General features: G+C 39.1%; 1 protein-coding gene across 6 annotated transcripts in view; it reads left to right on the top strand.

The window, feature by feature from the left end:
* The first annotated feature begins 5,195 nt into the window (after positions 1-5,195).
* APPL1 (adaptor protein, phosphotyrosine interacting with PH domain and leucine zipper 1) overlaps positions 5,196-17,811 on the top strand; it is a 54,451-nt gene continuing 41,835 nt past the window's right edge. For 2 of the 6 annotated variants that reach the window (XM_078442928.2, XM_060631371.3), the window contains exons 1-5: positions 5,196-5,422; positions 11,909-12,007; positions 13,236-13,295; positions 14,785-14,856; positions 17,481-17,568. In XM_078442928.2, coding sequence (XP_078299054.1) covers positions 5,369-5,422; positions 11,909-12,007; positions 13,236-13,295; positions 14,785-14,856; positions 17,481-17,568 — 373 coding nt within the window. In that variant the 5' untranslated portion in view covers positions 5,196-5,368. Of the gene's footprint in view, positions 5,423-11,908; positions 12,008-13,235; positions 13,296-14,784; positions 14,857-16,763; positions 17,005-17,480; positions 17,569-17,811 lie in introns of those variants that run through there. The other 4 variants (XM_078442929.2, XM_060631370.3, XM_060631369.3 and 1 more) reach the window with 4 other exon arrangements.

Raw genomic sequence — 17,811 nt, forward strand, 5'->3', positions numbered from 1 at the left:
AACATTTAATATTTAACAGTAAGTAATGAAAAGCATAATTATCTCATTTTGACTGAATGCTTATTGTGCCCAGCACTATTCGGAAAGTTCATTACCATCTTTACAACCCTAACATGTAGATTCTCTACATTAAGTCCCATATTTCAGATGATGGAATGGAAACACAGAGAAGTTAAGTAACTTGACTGAAGTCACAGAACTAGTAAAGAGTAGAGCCTGGATTCAAAGCCAGCTAGGCTGGCTCCACAGGCCATGTCCATGAGCTTATGCCCATGCTTTTATTCACCTCCCCAAAGAAATGAATGATGCTGCTTTGTTTCAAAGTTCTTGGCTTGGTCAAAGAAATTAATTTATTAATGTCCTCATCTTCCAAAAAGGAATCCAGGCAACCATAAACAAAATAAAGGCATATACAATTATCCTAAAAGTTAAATTTTTTTTCTTTTCACAGTTAAGAAGGTAGAAGTTATAGAATTTGCCTTTCTAAGGATTTATGTTTTGGCCACGAATTTACATTCAAAGGATGCTGTGGCAAACATCATAAGCAACATGAACATCAAGATCAAAGGGTGGTATGCAGAGGCATGGTGAAGAATCAGTTGGTCCTTGCTGCCCATCTAACTCAGAACTTTTGATGCTACCTTTTCAATTGCCCAAAGCTTCCCCCAACTCTACCACTAGTTCTAATGTTTCAAAGTAGATAGAAGTGACTTAAATTCCCAAAATATCAATTAATATACTCCTTTCTTGAATTTGACTCGTCTCAGCTGGATGTTAGAAAACAAGTGAATTCTTGGGAATGCAAGCTGGTGCAGCCACTCCGGAAAACAGTATGGAGGTTCCTCAAAAAACTAAAAGTAGAACTACCCTATGACCCAGCAATTGCACTACTAGGTATTTATCCAAGGGATACAGCTGTTTCAAAGGGACACATGCACTCCCACGTTTATAGCAGCACTATCAACAATAGCCAAAGTGTGGAAACAGCCCAAATGTCCCTCAATGGATGAATGGATAAAGGAGATGTGGTGTGTATATATATATATATATATATATATATATATATATATATATATATATATACTCGGCAATCAAAAAGAATGAAACCTTGCCATTTGCAACTACATGGATGGAACTAGAGGGCTAGAGGGTATTATGCTAAGTGAAATTAGTCAGAGAAAGACAAAAATCATATGACTTCACTCATATGAGGACTTTAAGATACAAAACAGATTAACATAAGGGAAGGGAAGCAAAAATAATATAAAAACAGGGAGGGGGACAAAGCATAAGAGACTCAAATATGGAGAACAAACAGAGGGTTACTGGAGGGGGTGTGGGAAGGGGGATGGGCTAAATGGGTAAGGGGCATTAAGAATCTACTCCTGAAATCATTGTTGTACTAAATGCTAACTAATTTGGATATAAACTAAAAAAATAAAATTAAAAAAAGTTAATTAATTAATTTTTAAAAAGACTAAAAAAAAGAAAACAAGTGAATTGTGTATTAAAGTGAGTCACATTAAGGAGTGATTTATTAGGTAACATCCAGAATTATTTGCATTATGTGTCACACTCTTAAAAGGAATATGAAGTCCTTAATTTCAGATTGATGGAGTGTCTAAGGGGATATTTGTAGGAAGGAGGATTCCCAACCTCTCTTAGGTGATTCTGGAAATGGTGCCCCTCTCACCATCCTCATCTGGAACCAAAAACTCCTTTCCTAAATGTTTATATAACTCTTTAAATTTCCTAAAATACAAGCTTATTTGGGAAAGGGAAATGATTATTCTCCGTTAAAAAATATTTTATTTTTAAGTAATCTACACCCAACGTGGGGCTTGAACTCATAACCCAGAGATTAAGAGTCACATGCTTCAACTGAGCCAGCCAGATGCCCCTGGTTATTCTCCATTTTGGATAGAGATTTTCAACATGTAGTTTGAAGATTATGTTTGAACTCATCAGGGATTCCCAGCCCCACCTCTGACCTACCACATTAGAATCTTCCAGCTGGGCTGAGGAATCTGTATCCTAACCACCTTCCTGAGATAACTTGTGTGTATGCACGAGTCTGGTAACCAGTAATCTACGGGGATAATGTTGAAGAATAAAGCACCAGCATCGTTTGGATTGTTGGATTCTTTCCTATTATAGACCACAGACTAGAACTTCAAAAAGTATCATGTAAAAACCTAATTATAAGAAGATCAAATATAATTTTAGGAGGCTAATAATTAACAAATCTATTTACAAGATTATATGTCCTTTTGTTGTAAATTATATGGAAACATCTCAATGAATTATATGTGTGAAACATCTCAAAGAATTCTTTAGTGGGTGTTGTTTAATCCTGCCTTGCCTTCCATAAAATTAACCAGCTGGCCAAAGTTTTTACTATCCTACCCACAGGAGTCTACAGTAACCCCCAAGGCATTCTCTGAACAATCCTTATTTCCTGTATAAAAGGAACTGAGTTTCGTCAACTGTACAGAACTTCAGCTGATTACACTGAAAGTGTTTACCAAAGGAGACTGAATTCTGGAGTTCTAGAAATGTTTTAAAATAGTAAATACAATCATTTTTTTGGATGAGCAGAATAGCCTAAAGGTAGAGGATCCAAAAAGAAGGCCTAGTAAAATTCTTTCTAGTTTTGTAATTTGACTAAACTGCCTCTCCATCCAATTGAATGTCAACTTATTTTTGTTTTCATTTTTTTAAGTCTGCCCCTCCCCCCCCGTTTCATTTTTTAATTGGCTAAACCTGGCAAGAATTCCTTGCCACTCCCTGAATAACCTCTTGAGAATCCTTTACAAATACAGTTTAGACGAGCATAAATACAAAAAAGGAAACCACTTAACTGGATGATAATACACCACCCAGATAACTCAGATACCTAACAGAATTTTTCACCGAGTTGTTTGGTTTGGCCAAGTTAACTGACCAAACCCCTTCAGTTACAACATATAATTACTCTTCTTTCTCACACTTGTTTTTACTTGTCACTTACTCTTGATTCTTATCAATTGCTACAACTTTTCTTCTCCTTCATTTATAAGCTAAGTCACTGTTCAACCAAGAAGGTCACTTACCTTGAAAGTCTTTCTTCTTTAGAATGAGGTTGCATGCCACTGTGCTGACAGAGTAGAAAGCAAATATCAAAGGAAAGAGTTGAGTTGGGTTGCTGGAATCTGTACAATGCTGAATACATTGAAGCAGCTGGGAACCAGGAACACTCAGTAATAACTGATTCCAAACCACCTTTCAAAATCTAAAAATCTCTTCTGGAGGGGGAGTAGTGGATAATCAATTTAAGGGGAGAACTCTTTTTTTTTTTTTTAAGTTTATTTATTTATTTTGAGAGCGCTCACACAGCATTAGCAGAGGAGGTGCAGAGAGGGAGAAAGAGAATAAGGGGAGAAGGCTTTATTTTTTTTAAGTTTATTTATTTTTGAGAGACAAAGCACAAGTGGGGGAGGGGCAGGGGGGTGTGGGGAAGACACGGAATCCGAAGCAGGCTCCAGGCTCTGAGCTGTCAGCACAGAGCCCAAAACAGAGCTCTAACTCTTGAATGGTGGGATCATGACCTGAGCCAAAATCAGATGCTCAACTGACTGAGCCACCCAGGTGCCCCTGAGGAGAACACTTATTTAAAGCTTATAACACTAAGGATAATTCTGTGAAGTTATAGTGCACTCTACTTGGTAAAACTTTTTAAAACAATGTTTATTTATTCATGTTTGAGAGAGAGAAGGAGACAGATAATCCCAAGCAGGATCCGCGCTGTGAGAGCAAAGCTCCACTTGGGGCTGGAACTCGCAACCCTGAGATCATGATCTGAGCTGAGTCAGATGCTTAACCAACCAAGCCACCCAGGCGTCCCTACTTGGTAAAATTTTTTGAATCAGATTTTATCTTTCCTTCAAGAGATCATGGGAAACTCTAGCATTTTAGTTTAAATTATGCAGCTTCTGTTCCCGTTCTCGTATTTGTTCTACTGTATCTGGATTTGAAAAATTCAGTAAAACTTTTAAAACCAGATTTAATCTTTCCTTCAAGAGATCAGGGAAACTCTAGCATTTTAGTTTAAAAAATGTAACTTCCATTCTTGTTCCTGTATTTGGATTTGTTCTACTCTGTCTGGATTTGTTCCAGTGTATCTGTGGAACCAGGCAACTAAGAATCTTTACTCAGCATTTCTTATATTTCTTGAATGCAAATGGAATGGATTGGTGGGATTAATGGCTAGAGTGTTAGAGGACACTTATGATTTTGCCATTTTCTTTGTATACTGATGAAAGCTTCTTAAATAGCTCTACAGAGAAACGAGACAGTGTGAGGTTGGGTAAGTTGGACAAAGAAGCAGTTCTAATCCAGACCAGGTTCTGGAATTAGAGTATCACTTTATTGTACAATTAGAGGCTGAAGAAGCTATTTAAATCTTCCAAAACTTTTTGACCCAAAAGAAATGCTAATCAGTTACCGACATAATTAACCAGTGTATCCTGATCTTTAAAAGGTGTTTTCATCTGTGATTTAAAGGAAATACAGAAGTCTGAGTTGAGGCATGATAGCCCTTCAAGGCCAGGGAAGAATTGATGAATTGACAACAAAGTCACATGTTTTTAACCGGATATACTGATATCCAAGTGCCCAGAAAAACAATTGAGAGGCTACTACTGTCCATGAATTTACTGGAAAGCACTGTTAATGGCACAACTAGGGATCTCACAGATCTTTGAATTAGCCAGCACCATTTTGTGGGAGAGTGGGGGGTGGGGGGGTAGCCTGGACGCTTCGGGCAGGGTTGGGAAGATGATAGTTTGATGCAGCTAAAGAAAGGGCCCCCGCAACAGGGTCTCTTCCATGGTCTCCGACGAAAAATGTTGGGGGAGAAGTAAAATCGCCCCAGACTCCCACTGTGGTCCTCCTCACTCAATGTTCTGGTTTCCGGAGACTTTCGTTGGCGGCGGTGGGGGGCGGGGGGTTGACGGTCCCCTACAATTTACATGAAAATGCGCGCGCACGGTGTAGATGGCCGCTGTGAGCGGGCAGCGCCACCCCCCAAGCCGCTGCTCACCCGCAGAGCCCAGCGCGGAGGAGGAAGCTCCGGACCAGCCCCGCCGCGCTGATGGGCGTCGCCACGAGCCAATGGGTGCGCAGAGAGGCGGGGCAGGGTGGCCGAGGGGGCGGGATTTCCCGCGCGGCCGCTAGGCGCCTGGGGAGAGCTGCGCGGGCGGCGACTGCGGCCGCGCCTGCGAGAGAGGGCGGGTCGGGGTCAGCTGCTGCAGGCGGGCGGGCGGGCGGGCGGGAGCGGGGAGCTGTGGGCGGCCGTCGTGTCTCCTGCCACCGCCCTCCCTCCGCCACGATGCCGGGAATCGACAAGCTGCCCATCGAGGAGACGCTGGAGGACAGCCCGCAGGTGAGGCGCGGGCGGCGGCGGGCGGCGAGGGAAAGAGCAGGGCGCGCCGACCCCAGGCCCGGCGCCGCCGCGGCCGCAGGTGCCCGCCCCGGACCAGGTGGGCGCCGCCGCCCAGTGTCCCCGCCCGTCGCGGGCCGCGCCCCGAGCTGCCGCGGCCCGGCCGCCGGCCTGAGGCCCGCGTGGGCCTGCGCGGCTGGGCCGAGAGCCGCGCGCGGGGTCCGGACGTCGGAGGGAGGCGACCGAGCCTCCGCCGCCTTCGCTCGTGGGCCCTGCGGTCACGTACGCGCGCGGGGCTCCCTTGTATTTGGTGAAAGGTGCATTTTTATCGCTGTAACGTGAGGCGATAAATCTCAGTCCTGGGATTTTCTCCCCGAAGGTCTCTTCGGAGGAAATGCAGGAGAAAAAACCCTGTAGACTTATTACATGGTTTCTGAGCAAGCTAGGGAAGGAAATGGATAGTTTTTCTTCGGGAGATGCTGGCAGGCTGCTGATTTGCCCGCGTGGAGAGTCATCGGCGAAGCCCGTCACGTGCCCGGGAGCCTCCCCGAGGAGTGTGTCCAGTGTCGTGGCCGCGACGGTAGCCGCTGTCACCCGAGCGGTGCACGGCTTGTGATGGACCGCGCCTTCGCGGCTGCAAGACTGCTGCTCGAAATGGTGCAGACTTGGCCCTAATAAACTCATCAAAATAAAAGCCCCGTGTTTCGTGTGTTTGGGGGCAAGGCTAGCGTGGTTGCTTTAGCTTAAAACAGTCTAGAGAAACGTGTTCAATACCGAAGAATGAAATGAGTTCTGTTAAAAAACATGTTGGTAGGCGCTGTAACTTGCGTTGAGAAACATCATCCCTAAACCTGTCTTTCACGGAATAATTTAAGCGATTTAAGATGATGTTGCTGGTTGTCTACCCCTCAGAACGAAGAAAATTTCCTGAAATGGTGTTCATTCAGAACAACAGTGGCACATATTTCATGTGTCTTCATAGTTTAATATAGCCCCAAAAGATCAGGAAGAGGGGGCTAGATCCCCTGGCCTGTGTGACACGTCTGCCATGACTTTGTGCCAGTAATAATCGCCAAGTTGAAGTTGGGCTCTGATCGTGGAATTGATTTTTTTTTTTTCCTATGTGGAAAGTTACCTTCACAAGCCAGTTGTTCGCTGGTAATGTATTCTTATCAGCCTAAACTGACAGAAACCCACGTCTTCGCTTATCTGGACCGCCCCAATAACTATTTCAAATTCTTAATGATTTCTGTAGTATAAAGTTAGAAATTATGTTTGTTTCAGATGTTTTGCAAAAATTTTGTGGCATGTATTGGTCAGGTGCACTCTGTCATTTTACTTTTATTATATAAGACTCAACAGGTTGCCTTACCTTTCTTTCCTTGCCTGGTTTTTATGGCCCATAAAGATTATACAAAACCCCGGAATGGGTAGCACAGTGCTCTCGCCATGACTTGTGAAGAGGATGTAATCTGACTCATCTAATTTCTTGAACTTTTCACACAATTAGTTTACAACTTGAGCATTCGTGTTTGTTTGTTTTTTTATAAGGGTGCGCCATATCGGTATCAGTTTTATGGTAATTTTTAATGAAATAGCCACATTGCTATTCTTTCAGTTTTTAGAAGTGGTAAATTTGAACTAGGTAATATTGACTTGGGAAAATTAGTTGGGACAAATGGGATTTAGAAAGGAAAGATATTGGAAGTAGTCCTTAGGGAGAACTTGTGGTAGGATGGAAAGCCCTAAATCTGGGACTAAGGGTATAAGGGTTTTTAGTCCTTCGCTGACACTTCACTTGCTTTAGAGCAAGTCACTCAACGTCTCCGCATCTCAGTGTTACAGTGAAAGTTTTTATTTTTGTACCTGATTATGAAAATCATAGTTATGTGCTTCAGAAAAACTGAAAGGGACAGAAAACAGTTACCTGTCCTTTCCGAGGCAGCAAACCCTATTAACAGTTTTACTTGTTCCTAGCTTTCTCTTACATACTTTAATGTATTTGAAGTTATGTTGTGCATAACAAGTTTTATTTGGCTTTAACTTAACATTACAGGGTAAGTGTTCACATATCCTCCATTCTGAATAAAGAAAATTAAAGGCTGTATGTTTCCTTAACTGATTTAACAGTTGTCCTATTGTTGGACTTAGAGATTTTTCCCAAGTTTTGTTTTTATGTATAGGACTTCGGTTAATGCTTTGGGACATGAATTTTTGTTCTCATTTGGACTACTGATACAGGATAGAGTCCAAGAAGTCGAATAACAAAGAGTATGCAAACTTTTAAAGCTCCTGCTATAGATAAGTTCTTTTTTATTTTCAAATTTTTATTTAAATTCTAGTTAACATACAGTGCAATATTGGTTTTAGGAGTAGAATTCAGTGATTCATCACTTATGTACAATACTCAGTACTCATCATAACAAGTGCCCTCCTTAATACCCATCACCTGTCTAGCCCTTTCCCCACCCACTTCCCTCCATCAACCCTCAGTTTGTTCTGTCTTTAAGAGACTCTCATGGTTTGTTTCCTGCTCTTTTCTCTTTCCCCCCTCCTGTATGTTCATCTGTTTTGTTTCTTAAATTCCATATATGAGTGAGATCATATGGCATTTCTCTGTCTCTTATTTCATTTAGCATAGTACACTCTAGCTCAACCCACATGGCTGCAAATGGCAGGATTTCATTCTTTTTGATGGCTGAGTAATATTCCATGCACACACACATGCATACATATATACATACCACATCTTCTTTATCCATCTTCAGTTGATGGATATTTGGGCTCTCTCCATAGTTTGGCTATTATTGATGATGTTGCTATAAACATCAGGGTGCACGTACCCCTTCGAATCTGTATTTTTGTGTCCTTTGGGTAAATGTCGAGTAGTGCAATTGCTGGATGGAAGGGTGGTTCTGTTTTTAGTTTTTTGAGGAACCTCTAACTGTTCTCCAGAGTGGCTGCACCAGTTTGCATTCCCACCAACAGTGTAAGAGGGTTCCCCTTTCTCTGCATCCTCATCAACACCTGTTGTTTCCTGTGTTGTTAATTTTAGCCATTCTGACAGATGTGAGGTGGTATCTCATCATGGTTTTGATTTGTATTTCCTTGATGATGAGTGATGTTGAGCATCTTTTCATGTGTCTGTTAGCTATGTTTGGCTTCTTTGGAAGAATGTCTATTCATGTCTTCTGCCCATTTCTTAACTGGATTTTTTTTTTTTATGTTATTATATTTTTGAGAGAAAGAGCATGCATGAGCAGGGGAAGGACAGAGAAGGAGAGAGAGATCCCAAGCAGGCTCCACACTGTCAGTCCAGAGCCCGAAGTGGGACTCAAACTTATGAGCCATGAGATCATGACCTGAGCCGAAATCTAGAGTCAAATGCTTAACTGACTGAGCTATCCAGGCACCCCTGGATTGTTTGTTTTTTGGGTGTTTGATAAGTTCTTTTTAGATTTTGAATACCAGCCCTTTATCAGATATGTTGTTTGCCGATATCTTCCCCCTTTCTGTAGGCTGCCTTTTAGTTTTGTTGATTGTTTCCTTTGTATAGACAAGGTTTTCTTTGTTTTGTTTTTAATTTTTTTGAAGTTTATTCATATTTGAGAGAGACAGACAGACAGAATGAGCGGGAAAGGGGCAGAGAGAGAGGGAGACACAGAATCTGAAGCGGGCTCCAGGCTCTGAGCTGTTAGCACAGAGCCCAACATGGGGCTCGAACTCACGAACTGTGAGATCATGACCTGAGCCGGAAGTCAGACGCTTAACTGACTATGCTGCTCAGGCACCCCTCTAGATAAGTGTTTATTTAAATCATTTGATCCTAATCAAAAGTGGCTTGTCAGTTGCTATGTAAAAAGGTTAGAGCCTTGGAGTCATGAAAGGCTATCCTGAATTACAGTTATCTTTTTTTAGTTTTGATTTATAGTAACTATTAAAATAGAGAGGAATTTGCAAGTTCAAATCCAGCTGTTTGGATATAAACATCTTTAGAATTATCTTGTACAAACAATCTCCTGTTCTGCAAATGATCATATTATTTGTTGAGAAAGGAAATCTTTAAGGCTATACTATACTAGCTGCCTTGTCCATACTTATATATTGTTTTGAAAATCAGGAGCAAAATGAAACTTGCTAGTTATTAAGAACAGATATGAACCTTTAAAAATAATTGTATAGATAAATACCAGTGACTCTTTAGTGCTGGAACTATGAAGATAAAACTCCAGTCCCAACTGGCATAATATGGAATACTCATTTCTTTCTTTGGCATAACATGGAATACTTATAGATTATAAGACATACCTTTTTTTCTTTTCCCACATTTTAACATGTCTGATATTGAGATAAATGCCCCTTACAGTTGATAATGTTTTATGTGTAATTGGTTGCAAATGTACACACATGGTTGTTTCTCCTAGTGGCATGACTGGTCAAGTGCAACCTCTCAGTGTTCAGGCAATTTGAAGGATTATCAGTCCTCCTTATTGTCTGAAAATATTCCTTTGACTCCTGCTAGAATGAACCAAGTACTGCCATCAAAGTTTGCTGAATCGGTATCAATGGTTTGGAAGAAAGTACTGGCGGCAGAAGTGAGCACTTGTAAGAAATACTTGTCACATCCCCATGGCACAGAATAATATTGGATGGGAAAACATAGATATTGATGATTCTTCTGTCAAAAACTGACTCAAAAGAGTTGAACTCTGAAGAAGTGTTAGGATTATATTAAATTCATGCTGTTTGTGTTTTGCTTTTATGTTTATATTAATTATATATGATATATATATGATTATATATAAAAATGTTTAAAGGTCTATTTTCACAAATATAAAGTAAAAATTACAAGACAGAAGAATACCTCAAATCATAGCTTAATTGCTGGCATTGTTTTGTTGTAGTAGTATTTAAAAAGAGTGCAGCTCACAGTGGATGCCATCATAGATTCAATGAAATGGTACCACATTGATGTACTTTTTATAAGGTGCTAGCTAGATATAACTAGCTTTAAGTAGGGAACCCATTTTAACACTGGGCTAAGGAGATATTTTTAATTTAAGTCCACTACAGGTTTTTGCATAAATGTGTAATTCCTTGAATTAGAATAATTTTGGGGAAACAACGAAATGGCAGATTTTTCTTTGGAATGGCACTGAGTCAAACAAGATTTCTTAATGCTTTCTTTTTTACATCTTAAAATGGCACTGTGGGGAATAGGGGTGGGGCACAGAGCTAAAAAAGTAAAAAGATTCTCTGTCAGATCTAAATATCTGGGGCATGGGGGAGTAGAGGACTGACGACATGGACTTCATATATTGGCATAATGATTTTGTCCCCCCGCCCCTCCTTTTCAAAACTGTGTTGACTTAGCTTTCTTTTCTGAAAATAGGAAACTAAGGAATAAGTTGATTTTTAAAAACCACTTTCTAAGGCTGAGACATAAATGAACTATTTGTAGAATAAAAATACAAGGTCATCTTTTAGATTTTAAGCTGCAGTTATCGCAATAGTTGTTAATATTTTCATTCTTTCTCTGCCTTTGGGATATGAAAAGGTGAGTATACCTTGCCTTGATATGCTGAGTTTCTTTATCTCTATCCTTCTTATTGACAGTCTTAACATTTACTTAAAAAAATTCCCCTTAATACGAAGGGGAAATTCTTAGTGCGTTAAAAAAAAAAGAAGCCTAACAATATAGACAAGTGTAAAGAAGAAGAAAACAATAAACCCTCAAATTCTGTACTCTTTATAAGTTAGTATTTAATTGGCCATGTTATGGGGCGCCTGGGTGTCTCGGTCAGTTGGTTGGGCATTTGACTTCGGCTCAGGTCATGATCTCGCGGTCCATGGGTTCGAGCCCCACATCGGGCTCTGTGCTGACAGCTCAGAGCCTGGAGCCTGTTTCGGATTCTGTGTCTCCCTCTCTCTTTGCCCCTTCTCTGCTCATCCTGTCTCTCTCTTTCTCTCTCTCTCAAAAATAAATAAACATTAAAAAAAATTTTTTTTTAATTGGTTCTGTTAGGGTTGGGTACTATGTTATTTTGAATTAGGACGGGGAGGGTTTTGGCTACTCCAAGAGAACATGGAAAAAGAGAAATAATCATAAGTTATCTGAATAATAAGAAATAAGCTATCCTGAAATAAGACATTTAAAATATTTATACATGGAATACTGTTAATTAGCCTTGAATGTTTTTGTTGATTTGTTCTTAGTTTGATCACAGGCTTTTTTTAATTCATAAAAATACACCTTTGTTCCTTCTAAAGTTTGTGTGCTGTAGTTGGAAAATCCCTGCGTTTTGGTGAAGTGAAATTGAGAACAAAGAACCCCAACATCTTGGCATTACTATCAAAAGAGAGAAAATAGATTAAAACTCAGAATTATTAGAGCTCCAGTGTCCTAGGATTTTTCCTTCCTCTAGAAAAAAAATTTTCTATTTGATTTATATAATGGTGACCTAAACTTACTGCTTTTATTTTATACAGACAAGGTCTTTACTGGGTGTATTTGAAGAAGATGCTACAGCTATTTCCAACTATATGAACCAGTTGTACCAAGCTATGCATCGGATTTATGATGCACAGGTAAAAAGCTAAGGGCTGATTCAATGCTTTTTTTAAAAATGACTTTAAGCCCATGAGGACAGAGGGATAGAGTCTGTCTTGTTTACTGGTGCCTGAATGCATGAAGGAACTTTTAAGTATTTTGTATTACTGAGCTCACATTCCAAGTACTAGTGAGTGTATAGTTTGTAGCACTACAGAAGACATGAAGATTTAAGCATTTTCCTCTTTCTACCTAAACACAGTAAGAGCTTTCTTACTGACACTCACTGATCATGATCTTTGCCTAAGATTTAACTGAAAGTCCCATACTGTCACCAGTATTTTCCCTAATCATGCTTTTAATCTCAAGAAACACTTCCCCCTTTTTGAGTAAAGGATTTGAAGGTAGTTTATCTTTAGTGAGAAGAACATAATAAAATTAGATATAACTCTGGGTGCTGGGAGATTAATTCAAGAAGGAGAGGAGTAGATTTTTTTTTTTTTTGTCGAGCAGGCTTAAGATTCAAGGCTGTTTATGTAACTCAGTTATAAACCTTAACAGCGACTTGGGTGCTGTGTTAAACTTTCTTTGGGATTAATTAAGTACACAAGTTTCTTTTTCTCCTTCTCATTTTATCTCCTTTCTGGACTCACATTTTCTTTATGTACTAAAAAGTTGCTGTGATAGTTTTTTTTTTTTTCCCCTTGTGATAGGTCTTTCAAGATTTGATTCCTGACCACAGAGATTAATTACAATGTAAAAGAAATGCTATATTTGTCATTATGTTCATCATGGAAAAAAAACTTCAAAAAGTATTTCCCTCATCTGGCTGTCTTGCTGTATTATGTGACTAGGCTAACCACATTTTGGTTGTATGTTATTAAATGCATTGGTCTAGTATCAGCACCTAGAGAGAGGAATAATTAGTCATTAATGTAGAATCTCTCAAGATTTTGCTAAGATTATATACAGTTTACTTCTAACTTGAAAGCTTTAACAGCATTTAATACTTAGTTTTTATTAGCTAAAAAAAAGTATACACCTAGAACACTGCTGAATTCCTTGATGGTGTCCATTTATTTCATGGTTTGAGTTTCCCTTAAAAATGCTTTAATGGTAGTTCCCTTTCCAGTGATTTAATGAGGGGTTTATAGAGCATGTTATATAGCATTTATGTTAAGTGGTAAAAGTGGTTTAGGTATCTTCAACTAAAACTTTCTTGATCAGTAATATTGTGTTAATTTGAATGCTGTGTTTTTCCTACAGAATGAATTAAGTGCAGCAACACACCTGACTTCAAAACTTTTAAAAGAATATGAAAAACAGGTATAGTATATGAAAATTTTTAAAGCGTAATTTAAAATATGCAGTGAGGGGCACCTGGGTGGCTCAGCTGGTTAACCGTCCTACTTGGTTTCAGCTCAGGTCATGATCTCACAGTTCGTGGGTTGGAGCCCCGCGCCAGGCTCTGCACTTTTAGTGCAGAGTCTGCTTGGGATTCTCTCTCTCTCTCTCTCTCCCCCCCTCCCTCCCTCCCTACCTCTCTCTGCACCTTCCCTGCTTGCTTTCTCTAAATGAATAAATAAATAAATAAATAAATAAGTAAACATTAAAAAAATATTCAGTGATACAGTATCTGTATAGATAAACAGAATCTCTCACCAAGAATCCTAAGCTTTTTTGAATTTGCAGAAGGTAATTTGGGCATGCTGTTGAAATTCCACTATAGCACTTATATCTGATTTTAATTACTTATTGTTACATATTATTTAATTGACCTCTCTTTACAAATGAAGAAACTGAGGCTTGCTCAAGATTTTACGGTTGGTGATTGGAGGAATTGGAGCTAAACACCAAATCTTAAACTCCTTGTATGGTGTGCCTTCCTGTATACACATGTTAATTAGTTGCTTAGCAAACATTTTAATTAATGTTTACTAATTGTATGAATTATGCTGTTTTATTAAGTGACATTTTTAAAGTTTATTCAAAATTTTAGAAGTTTTTTGAAGTTTCAGTTGACCCTTCAACAACATGGATTTGAACTGCACAGGTCCGCTTATTCATGGATTTTTTTGGTAAATACAGTACAGTAAATATATTTTTTCTTACGGTTTTCTGAACATTTTCTTTTTTCTAAAAGATTGTGGAAATACAGTACATAGTACATGTAATACACAAAATACATGTTAATCAACTGTTTATGTTACTGATAAGGCTTCTAGTCAGCAGTAGGCTGTTAGTAGTTAAATTTAGGGGGAGTTAAAAGTTATATGTGGAGGTTGGCACTTCTAACTCCCACGTTGTTTGAGGGTCAGCTGTGTTTTTTTATGTTTGTTTATTTATTTTGAGACAGAGTGTGAGAGGAGAAGGGGCAGATAGAGGGAGAGAGAGAATCCTAAGCATGGAGCCCAATGTGGGGTTCCATCTCATGCAGGCAAGATCATGACCTGAGTTGAAATCAAGAGTCGGATGCTTAACCAACGTAGCCAGTCAGGTACCCTGGGTCAGCTGTTTTTAAAAATGTAAATTATAGGGGTGTGTGGGTGGCTCAGTTGGTTGAGCGTGGGACTCTTGATTTCGGCTCAGGTCATTATCTCATGGTTTGCGGGTTCGAGCCCCACATCGGGCTCTGCACTAACGGTGCAGAGCCTCCTTGGGAGTCTCTCTCTCCCTGTCTCTCTACCCGCTCTCTCTCTCTTTCTCTCAAAATAAAAAATGAACTTGAACAAAAATAAAAATGTAAATTATAACATCATTCACAAAAGATATACAGCACTGGGCCTTTACCTCATCTGTGTTTCTCACTTTTCAGCGCTTTCCACTGGGGGGTGATGATGAAGTTATGAGTTCAACTTTGCAACAGTTTTCAAAAGTTATAGATGAGGTAAGTGCTTATTATAATTATATCTTGCTTGAATATATGGTCTTATAATTAAGTTACTCAAGTTGTTTAGCTTTTATTGGGAACTTGTATTATTATGATAGGAGCAAATCTCTATAATAAAAGTTTACTATTTAAAGAAGGACCTTATTTCCATCTTAGTGGCTGTCTCCGGTCTTAGTGGCTTCCTCATAAAAATAGTACTTTCTTTTTCTGATTAAAACAAATTGTTTTCAAGGGATAAGCATATAGATGTGCTCTCTCTCCTCCCAGTCCATGTCACGTTCATCCTTTCAGTGTGTTATTTGATGTAGGCAGGGAGAGAATTAAATTATGAGCTATAGGTGGGTTCTGGGACTTTTTTAATGATTAGTTCTGCTGACTGGTTAGAGAAATTAAGGGCTGATGTTGGCTGTCTGGGATGGAAGGATTAATAAACTGAATGGCAAAATATTGCTAGGTGGAAGAAGTGTGGTGAGAGCTGTCTAGGGAGTCCATAACTGTTCTCAACTAGTGCACTGATGAAAGATCTTTTCACGTGAAACACTAGATAGTTCTGTCTTTTCTAGTCTATCTGAAAAAGTAATTTTTTGAAATATTTTATTTTAAAAAATTTTTAATGTTTATTATTTTTGAGAGAGAGAGAGACCAAGCATGAGCAGGGGAGGGGCAGAGAGAGAGGGAGACACAGAATCAGAAGTAGGCTCCAGGCTCTGAGCTGTCAGCACAGAGTCCGACACAGGGTTCAAACTCCAGAGCCGTGAAATCATGACCTGAGCTGAAGTTGGATGCTCAACCGACTGAGCCACCTGGGTGCCCCTGAAATATTTTAATAACTCATTGTAGCCAAGTATTGTCACAGGAGAGCAATATAAAGAAATGTTTGTAGAAAATGGAGTATTTTTATTGTGGTAAAATATACATAACATAAAATTTACTCCTGGTTATATTATGCATTCACAGTGTTGTGTAACCATCACCACCGATGTTCCAGAACATTTTCATCATCATCCCAAAGGAAACCCTGTGCCCATTAAGCAGTCATTCCCTACTCCCTCTCCCTTCAGCTCCTGGCAACCACAAATCTACTTTCTATCTGAATGGATTTGCCTGTTTTGGATATTTCCTATATAATTTGTGGGGTTTTGTGTCTGCTTTCACTTGGCATCATGTTTTTAAGGTTTATCTGCGTTGCGGCATGTATCAGAGTTTCATTCCTTTTTTAGGTGAATAAAATTCCATTGTATGAATATACCACATTTTATTTATTCCTTCATGGTTGATGGACATTTGAGTTGTTTTCTACCTTTTGGCTGCTGGAAGTAGTGCTGCAGTGAGCGTTTGTATACAAGTTTTATTTTTGTTTTTTTTTGGTTTTTGTTTTTTGAACACCACTTTTTCAGTTCTTTTGGGTATATAATCAGGAGTGGGGTTGCTGGATTATATGGTAATTTTATGTTTAGCTTTTTGAGGAACTGCCAGACTTTTTTCCACAGCTTCTGCGCACTTTTACATTCCCACCAGTAGTGGAGGGTTCCAGTTTCTACACATCCTCACCAGCGCTTTTCATTTATATTTTTATTATAACCATCTAAGCGGGTATGAAGTGCTGTATCGTTGTAGTTTTTATGTGCATTTTTCTGATGGCTAATGACATTGAGCACTTTTTTCTATGCTTATTGGTCATTTGTATATCTTTGAAGAAATGTCTCTGGTAGCCCCTGCCCCCAATCCACAGGGGATACATTCCAAGACCCGCCCCCCAGCGGATCCCCGAAACCCTGGATAGTATTGAATCCTGTATGTTTTACTGTATATACATAAATGTGATAAAGATTTATTTACAAATTAGGTGTCGTAAGATTCACAGAATGAGAGAATAATTAACAATAAAGTAGAATTATGACATAATAAAATTTGTGTGAATGTGGTGTCTCTCTCTCTCAAAATACTGTGCTGTATGCACCCTTCTTATTATAGTGTGAAATGATAAAATGCCTACACGATGAGGTGAAGTGAGGTGGATAGTGTAGGCATTGTGATCTAGTATTAGGCTACTGTGGCCTTCTGACACTGTCAGGAGGAGGAGGATCATCTGCTTCAAGACTGCAGTTGACCTTGGGTACCTGAAATAGCAGAAGGCAACCCTGGGTAAGGCGGTGGCACTACGATATTCAGACCTTTGCCCTTTTTATAATTGGGTGGTTTATCTTTTGTTACTGAGTTTAAGACTTACTTGTTCTAGACGCAAGTTCTTTATCAGGTATACGATTGGCAAATATTTTCTCCCTTTCTGTGGGTTGTGATTTTATCTTCTTGATAGTATCCTTTGCATAAAAATTTTTAATTTCAGTGAAGTCCAACTTATATTTTCTTTTGTTGCTTTTGCTTTTGGTGTCATATCTAAGAAACCACTGCCAAATCCTAGGTTATCCTGTATTTTTTCCTAAGAGTTTTAAATGGAATTTTTTAATGTATAATATTTTGTAGTATATCATATAATTTTGAGTGTTCTCTTATATAAAATGGATCAGCATCTGTTTACTAGATTTTATTTAATTTACATAACACTGGCTAAATGTCTCTGTATAGTTATTTATTTGGCCTTTTTGTCTTTCTTTTACTAGCTTAGCTCTTGTCATGCAGTACTTTCAACGCAGCTTGCTGATGCCATGATGTTCCCCATTACCCAGTTTAAAGAAAGAGATTTGAAAGGTACTGAAGTCAAGTTTATGTTTACTTTCATTAGCTGTCAGAAGATTAATACTTGCAAAGTGCGTATTACTCTATACCTTAACCATTTCTGACTACAGTTTATACCACTTTGTCACTGGTTATTTGTGGGAGATCCTGCTAGATGTTAAACTAGTTACTGGAAAGTACTGATATGGATAGTGTCACTTTCCTTGAGAAAGCCTAGAGAAGGAGATGGGTGAAGCAGATAATTATGATACTCTG

This window comes from Panthera onca, chromosome A2, assembly GCF_046562875.1.
Source record: "Panthera onca isolate mPanOnc1 chromosome A2, mPanOnc1 haplotype 2, whole genome shotgun sequence".
NCBI lineage: Eukaryota > Metazoa > Chordata > Mammalia > Carnivora > Felidae > Panthera > Panthera onca.